Consider the following 8,286-nt stretch of genomic DNA (forward strand, 5'->3'; position numbering starts at 1 on the left):
TGATTCAGGGGCACTGGCCTTTCACATTGGAGTCCATGTGGATGGTGCTCCCTAGTGTTGGGGCACTCAGCCTGTGTGGCCGTAGGTGGTGGCTCACAGAGAGACATATCTGATTCATCCCAGGGCTTCCACCCAGCCCAGGAGGTGCACATCTGCACTGACCCATGTTCATCTTCAGCCTAATTGTGCTCCCTTCCCAAACAGTGTTAGTATTCTTTAATCCCAATTTGTAATTTTATTCCAATTCAGATCCACCTACCTCTCCGCACTGGATCTCTTCTACAGTCAAAGCACATCCTTTTGGCTCATTTGCTCCCAATTTTCTGTTGACCTTTCCACAGCTATCTGCTGCTCTCACCATCATGCTCCTTGTTACAGTTAAGTAGAAAAAACTGGCAGCCACACATAATGCAGGCAACTCCAGCATCCTCACAGCACTTACTACACAGTGCTGCAAGATATTTGTTTGCACATCTGACTCCACTCACTATGAGCTTCATGAAGGACAGAATGATGCTTCTTTGAGCCACGGGTCTTGGCAGGGTGCCAGCACATAGTAGGTTCTCATTTAATGTTTGGTAAGTGAGTGATAAGTGAATGTATTGCCTTTCTTACATTTGGACACAGTAGTCTCATTTGGGGCATATGACTAGAGAGAGGAAAAAGTATTCCTCTCTCTAGTTTGTACAATGTTGGCACTTGTTGGCTTTTGTTCAACTGCTTCCTGGGATTATTCAGACAATACAGGGACAGGCTGTTATGTTGTGGCCAGAGGTTTCTGATTCTCGTGTTCATCCTTGTGCAGGTGGGGAAGTGGAAAGACAAGTCCCTGCAGATGAAGTACTATGTGTGGCCCCGAATGTGTCCAGAGACTGAAGAGCAGGAAGATGACCATCTGAGCATTGTGACCCTGGAGGAGGCACCATTTGTCATTGTGGAAAGTGTGGACCCTCTGAGTGGAACCTGCATGAGGAACACAGTCCCCTGCCAAAAACGCATAATCACTGAGTATGGCATCCTCTCAATGACTTTGGGTGGCATGGAAGAGTCAGCTTTGATGCACCTGTTAGCACTTGCCTGGCCTGAGACCTGAGGCATGAGAACTGGGCACTGTATCTGATTTCTAGTTGTTTTTGATCTGTGGGATTACTGGCAGCCCTCTGGTCTGATGTCCCATTCTGTCCAGATGGTGACCTGGGAAAATGATGGCTAACTCCCTATGCTAAACTTTCTCTGGTCTTGCTTGGCCTCAGTGATCAGGACCTCAAGTTTATGGAGATTTAAGTTTACTTCTGGTTTTCAAATATGTTTTCTTGGGCCAACATGCCCCAAAATCTTGAGATTTAGAACTATTTTTTTGAAAAATATAAAACTAATCTATCCTTTTAAAAGTCAGGATAATGGTTCTCCTTGGTGTGAAGTGCCTAGAGTGGGAAACAAGAGGCCTCTTGGGTGCTGGTAACTTTTCTGTATCTGGATCTGGGTGCTGATTAAAAAGAGGAGTTCAGTCTGTGAAAATTCATTGAACTGAGGCCTTCAAATATGCACCCTTTTCTTATGTATTTTGTACTTCAAAGGAGAATTAAAATTAAGAGGAAACATATCTCAATGTGATGAGATAATGAGAATAGTGCAAGTCTGCTGTCTGTTTTATTTCTTTACTCGAGTCTAGTATAAATTGTGCTAAGCTGTGAAGGGGGCCTGCTTTGGGATTGGAGGTTTTTTAATGGCAAAGGGTAATAAATGTTGCCTTTTTTGTACAAAGCCTTTTTGTTTGTTTGTTTTTGTTTCTTTAATTGGCTAGGAATAAAACAGATGAGGAGCCGGGTTACATCAAAAAATGCTGCAAGGGGTTCTGTATCGACATCCTTAAGAAAATTTCTAAATCTGTGAAGTTCACCTATGACCTTTACCTGGTTACCAATGGCAAGCATGGGAAGAAAATCAATGGAACCTGGAATGGTATGATTGGAGAGGTGAGTGTTCACAAGGGCTGTTTCTATTTTCATTTATTTTCCTTCTTTTAAATATATGTTTTAAACATGCTCACTTTATGTATTTCAGAAAATACAAAATGGCAAATAAGATGTATTGTTCCTACTATATAAAGAAAACCACAGCTAGGCTGTATTTTCCTCGTGGTGGTCCCTTGCCCTCCTGAATGTTTTAATTGGAGCATTGCACCTTTCTCTTAGGTGGTCATGAAGAGGGCCTACATGGCGGTGGGCTCACTCACCATCAATGAGGAACGATCGGAGGTGGTCGACTTCTCTGTGCCCTTCATAGAGACAGGCATCAGTGTCATGGTGTCACGCAGCAATGGGACTGTCTCACCTTCTGCCTTCTTAGGTAAATGATGGGTTTGCTGGTGGAAGGAAATGGATATATGGATGGGGAAGTGAAATAGGGAAAAAAGAAGGAGCACATGGCCAGGCTCTTCCAGCTGAGGTGGTTTGCTAGGAGCTCAGTCAGGGACTTCACTTAGGGGACTTCAAAATTAATTACTCTCAAACATGAAAACCAATGAACACCCAGAAAAATAGGAAAGCATAATGCCGTCTAAGAAAGCAGTACTGGACTCGTCCTCAGAGGGCCTACTGTAATCCCATTCCTGCCATTTAGTCAGCATGTGACCTTGAGCAAATTTGCTCTATCTGGGGACTCGGTTTCCTCATCCACAGGAGAAGTCATTTCAACCAGGCTGATCTCTGAGGCTGCTTCCTGCCATAATAATTTCTAATTCTGGATATCATTGAAATATCTATTTATTTTTAATTATCTGCAAGAATTGTGCTCAGTGCTACCAAAAAAGGTTTTTTGTTTCCACGCAAATTTTCTGAGGCTTTGCCAGATAGAGCTGATCTGATTCTTCCTCCCACCCCAGCGCACCCCTCCCCATACCATTCTCTCCAGCATCACTTAAATGTCAAAAATCTCAGATGTGATATAAGACTGGGTGAGATGAGGCCAAGATTTCAGTTAGATGAGGTCTTTTGTGAGCTCATACCCCATATTTTTTTCAGGGGCCATGGAATGAGGGGTTGGAAAACAAAACGTCACCTTGAAAACAGAACACTGGGCTAGCAGCAAGGAGACTGAGTTTGGCATAAACAAGCCGTAAGCCCCTGGACGAGTCACCATCTCTCTAAGGGACATCAACATTTTTTAAATAGGGCTATTACAGTAGACAGTGACTAACATTTCTTTAAGCTCTAACCGTAGGGAATTAATACAATTAATGCATTGCAAAGTGGAGTTATAGGCTCCATAGAATTTTTCTATAAATTACTCAAATTTCTTAGCTAATCTTCTTACTCACAGTGAAGCAAATTCCAGCCTTGCCAATTTTATGTGAAATGTGATTAGATAGTACACACTGTATGCAGTAATTCTCATAGCTGCTGTACATATTTTATTTGCTTTTTTTCCTGTGCAAGGATAATTGGAACATTAAGAGATATAAACAAAACCACATTCTAATTCTAACCTTGTCAGTACAGCACTACCTTAACTTCTGAACTAGCAGAGCCAGTGGTACATTAATATATCACTGGAATGGCATAGAAATGTCAGGCAGGGTGTGTTTATGTCTGTGTTCAAAGGAGGAACAGTTAGTTATAGGGATAAGAGAAGCCAACATTTATTGAGCACCTACTATATAATGTGCCAGGCATCATTGTACCCCTTTTGGTAATATTAACTCATAAAATGTTCTTATACCCATTTTATAGCTTAGGAAACGGAATCTTAGACATATTAAGCCATTTTCCAGCAGTCTCTTAGCTGATAACTGGCAGCTCTAGGATTAAAATCCAGCTATGGTAGCCTTCAGAACCTGTGTTCTAGTACAAATAACGCTGTTTCAGGGTTCAGCCCCTAACCCAGGAACCAGCATGGGGTACAAAGAGCAATGTAATAAAATGAAAAAACACAGATTTTTGGCTCAGTTTGTAACCTGACCCTGCCACTTTCTGAGTATGAACTGGAAAGAACCTTGACCTCTCAGTCCTAGTTTACTCCTCCATAAAATAAATAAGGTAATCCCTAATGAAAGGGCCATTAGAAGGATTATATATACAGTATGTGGTAAAGTACTTTCTAAATTGTAAAGACCAAAACAGGTGATGTATTTTGTGTATAGAAAGTTTCCCTGGGCCTAATGGGAGGAAAAGACCATAGAGGTGATGCTTTTACTCAGTTATTCCCCAGTCTTAGACAAAAGGGAAATCAGGGTAGAATTGCAATCAATTAGAGTCAAGTGTGCAGAGGTTTTCTCCGCACCTCTGGAGAGAGCCTTTGAATTGTACCTATTACGCCCGCATCTCTAGCTGCCATTAAAAGGTTTTGCATTTCACAATTGGTGTGTTAAGTACTGGGGCTTTATCAAGATCTTTTTAAAATTGATTAAGTGACCAAGCTTTTACAATTCCTTTGGGAGTTCAATAATAAAGTAGGTTTCAGAGTAAGAAATATATTTTCTAATTTTTCAGCCAATTTTTCCCCTTTTTAAACTTCATCTTTATTAATGATTTGGAAGATGGAGAAAACAGCATGCTAATTCACTTAGTTATGAGTTTACAATGTGCTGTGACAGCTAAAAAGGCCAGAACTATTTTGAGACACAATTGAGGGAGCATTGTATCATGGGACAGAATAGTGATTGTCCCTTTTTATAGGCCTTCACAGAGATGGCTTCTGGAATATAGTATCTAGTTTCTGGACACCTCCAATCCAGAGAGGTATTTAGCTCAACTGGAAAGGATTCAGCACACATGATTAAAGATATTAAAGAAAGCATGTGTGGAACATTCTTGCTACCTTGCCCAGTCTTGTCCCATCAACCCTATCACTTGGTGATGGGGAATAGATTATAGTTGGTTTGTGAATTACAGCTTAGGCATGTTCCCTTGTCACTTGTTAAATTCCCACTGTTGCAGATAATAATATTTAGCATGGAAGGATTCTTTAACATTGACTTATATTCTCATACGCTAATGATGTCTGATAACATACAATACATGAAAGTAGGTTGAAAAAGTGAATCTAGGCTAGGAAGTTTAAGAGAAGTGATACAAGGAGGAAAGGGGGGCTGGTTATGTATTGTACATAATTATTCCTGAACAAATTCAACTCTAAAATAGTAGGCAGGTCTGTTGAGAATGACTGTATCTGCAAGGCTCAGAAGCATTGGGGAAGGCATTTCCAGGCCTCTATTACATGGTGCGGCCATATAGATGAGAACACAAATTGAGTCAGTCCAATACTCACCTCATAGCTAGTACTTCTTCCAATTGCACCATTTACTGAAATACCCAGATATTGGTCCAATATTGGCAGAAACTGCCTCTACAACCTAAAAGGCTCACGGGCATGAAGCTATCCTTCTCACATATTTAAAGGAAGACAGTCCTTGCCCTTTAAGGAAATGGTTCAGGTACAATCTAACCTAGGCCCTGGCTTCCTGAAGGCAGACAACACACTGTGGTTTGTTCCCCATCCCCTAAAATATGAAATGAATATGTGAATTAATTTGAAGTCTTTTGCTCTCTGTTTTAACCCTGAGCACTGCTTTTTTCTCTTCCCCAGAGCCATTCAGCGCTGACGTATGGGTGATGATGTTTGTGATGCTGCTCATCGTCTCAGCCGTGGCTGTCTTTGTCTTTGAGTACTTCAGCCCTGTGGGTTATAACAGGTGCCTCGCTGATGGCAGAGGTAAGGCCGGCTGGAACTGCTACATTTCCCAATTTTTTTCCTCCTATTTTCAAATCTCTGGACTCCTCATTTGTTATCTGCATTTTCCCTAGCATATCCATTTCTGAAAAGAAAACCTCAGGTGGACATTTCTAGGTCACCATCTTGGTGTCTCTTTAGAAATACCCCAGATAAGATGTTAGTTTGAATCTATAGGTCTGCTTTATGCCTGGCCCCAAGCCTAGTTGCACTCCCAAGTAAAGGAGAGGAAAAACTGTTGGTAGGTATGGGTATAGCATAAACATGTCATAGGAAACTATTTTGATAACCTTAGGCTGTGGGCAGTCTGTTGGAACAGATGTCGCTTACAAGGCAGATTGTACACACATGTTAAGAACAAGAAGAAATGGAATGCCCCAGGGTATTTGCAGGTGGTTGTGGCTAGTGGAGTTCCCCAGTGCCAGAGGATCACAACTGAAGTACCAGATCTCCAAAGCATATGCTCCTGGCTCAACCGCCTTGCCAGAGAGTATAAAAGTTGGGTGTTGGAAATAAAATGAATGGGAAAGACCAATTCTCACTCATAGCTATTATTGGGTATGGTCCAATTTCCTGGGTAGGTGGACCCAGAGATGTGAGGGCTGCCCATGTATTTGAGGCATTTATGACAGTTTTTAAAAGTTCACATGACTTCTAAAGAGGGGCATAGGATCCTTGTAAATAATTCCTCTAAAACTTCCTGAGAACCCCAGGATTAAGAAATATTCTGCCTTCTCCGAGCCTTCTCCATTCCAGAATGTGAGCTCTATCCTAGAATTATACCTCCAAGAGGAAAGATTCTTAATCCTGGCTACACATAAGAATGATCTATGGGGGTATCTAAAAGACATGGGTGCTTGGACCTCATTTTCTGATTCACTAAGTCTAGGGTGGGGCTTAGACCACTGTATGTTTCAATATAGTGTTTCTCTATCTTGGTTGCATGTTAAAATAACCAGCCCCACCCTATACCAATTTAATAAGAATCTCTGAGGATAGGGTTTCAGGCAGCAGTATTTTATAAAATCTTCCTCATGCTTCTGTTGGATTCACAGTACACGCTGTGAAACACCAATTCACTGAAGTATTTCCAAGTGTAGACCCACCTTTTAATTTGGTTTGTGTATTCTGAGGTGGGAGTTGGGTGTCTCCACTGCCTGGTACAGTCAGGGGCCTTCCACCTGCGCTTCATCCAGAAGCCATGGCCTAGATCCCAGCCTGTGTGGCACCAGTAAGAAGTGGAACATCTGGGAATCACATGAGTATATACTTAGGTCAGCAATGTCAAGAACTCAAGTCAGTGTGCATTGCCTCTCTCCCCTGAAAAAATAACAGGAGCCAAAAATCCAGACTTGCAAAGAAAGCTCAGAGTGAGGGCTTACAATTATTCATTTTACCGAAGGCTGTTTGTCTTCACAGAGGAATTCAACATGGGACCACTTTACATATCAAGTCTCCTTAGAGCATTTTACAATTTACAAAACTTTAATTTATAAACGACTTTTTAGTTACACATCTGTTGCATGAAATAAGGTCCACATGCACAGATGTGTGTGCACAGTTAGATATCAGGTTCAACATGAGTTGTCCCTGATGATTTATTTGGCTGAGCAGATGCTATCAGGATCACAGATTACATCATAAGACCTGTGCAAATATGTTGTAAAACTGTGCAGGCAGATGTTCATTTCTGCAGTGGAGGGGCTACATGGAGATTCAGACAACAGGCAAGATTTTACCATCAGCATAGAGATTGCAGTGAGGTCACAATACATATATGGGCAGAAGCCCAAGCACTGTGTGTGCAAAGGTTGGGAGAGAGGGGGAAATCAAAGTCAAAAGCAGCTTCCTTTCTGCCCTTAGATGCACGTAGCCAGGCCAGAATTCTATGACTTCCCCTTTGGCCTTCCTGATATTCTTTTACACACAAGCTTCTACGGCAGGAAACCGGCTGGGAAGTGTTGGCATTGGAGTGGGGTCAGGTTTGTCTTTGAAATATTGAGTGCTAAGTGCTAGAAGCTAAAGAAAAATCAGGAAAAAGTGCATTCCAAGCCATCTAGCATCAGTGTAAACAGACTTGAAGAGGGTTTATGAATGGTAGAAAACAATCTTACACAATCCTTGCTGATGTTTTTTGGAAGTTAAAATGCATTATTGGTAGATACAAATATAAAATTTAGGAAAAACTGACAGTAATGACTCAAGTGTGACCATAGTGACATAGGGGGCCTGTGTTATTCAGTTTTAATGTGATCTTGACAGGGTCTTGTATATGGGGCAGGTTGATGGCTCCTCCAGAGGGGAGTCATGACTGTTAGTTCAAAAAAGACCATCCCACACACACCCCAGGCTTTTGGTTTTTCTTCTAAGGAACCCTCTGCAGCCCTCCTGAGAGTCCCTGGGAAAGAGAGATACACACTCTCAAATTTAAAAGCCGTCTATAAAAGGGCTCGGTTTTAGTGGAAGGGTTTCCTGCTCTGAGCAGGGACTCACCCTGTGTATTTGTAGGTTTAAATAGAACCAGTCACGATGGCTTAACTTTCGTCCTTGTCTTTT

The 8,286-nt window shown here is 41.7% G+C and overlaps 1 protein-coding gene across 1 annotated transcript in view; it reads left to right on the forward strand.

Moving 5' to 3' along the window:
• GRIN2B (glutamate ionotropic receptor NMDA type subunit 2B) overlaps positions 1 to 8,286 on the forward strand; it is a 434,051-nt gene that overhangs the window by 377,996 nt on the left and 47,769 nt on the right. Inside the window, exons 5-8 of the mRNA XM_033222803.1 lie at positions 806 to 1,008; positions 1,805 to 1,976; positions 2,196 to 2,349; positions 5,587 to 5,712. Coding sequence (XP_033078694.1) covers positions 806 to 1,008; positions 1,805 to 1,976; positions 2,196 to 2,349; positions 5,587 to 5,712 — 655 coding nt within the window. The remainder of the gene's footprint in view (positions 1 to 805; positions 1,009 to 1,804; positions 1,977 to 2,195; positions 2,350 to 5,586; positions 5,713 to 8,286) is intronic.

The sequence above is a fragment of the Trachypithecus francoisi genome, unplaced genomic scaffold, assembly GCF_009764315.1.
Source record: "Trachypithecus francoisi isolate TF-2019V2 unplaced genomic scaffold, Tfra_2.0 Lachesis_group11, whole genome shotgun sequence".
Lineage (NCBI taxonomy): Eukaryota > Metazoa > Chordata > Mammalia > Primates > Cercopithecidae > Trachypithecus > Trachypithecus francoisi.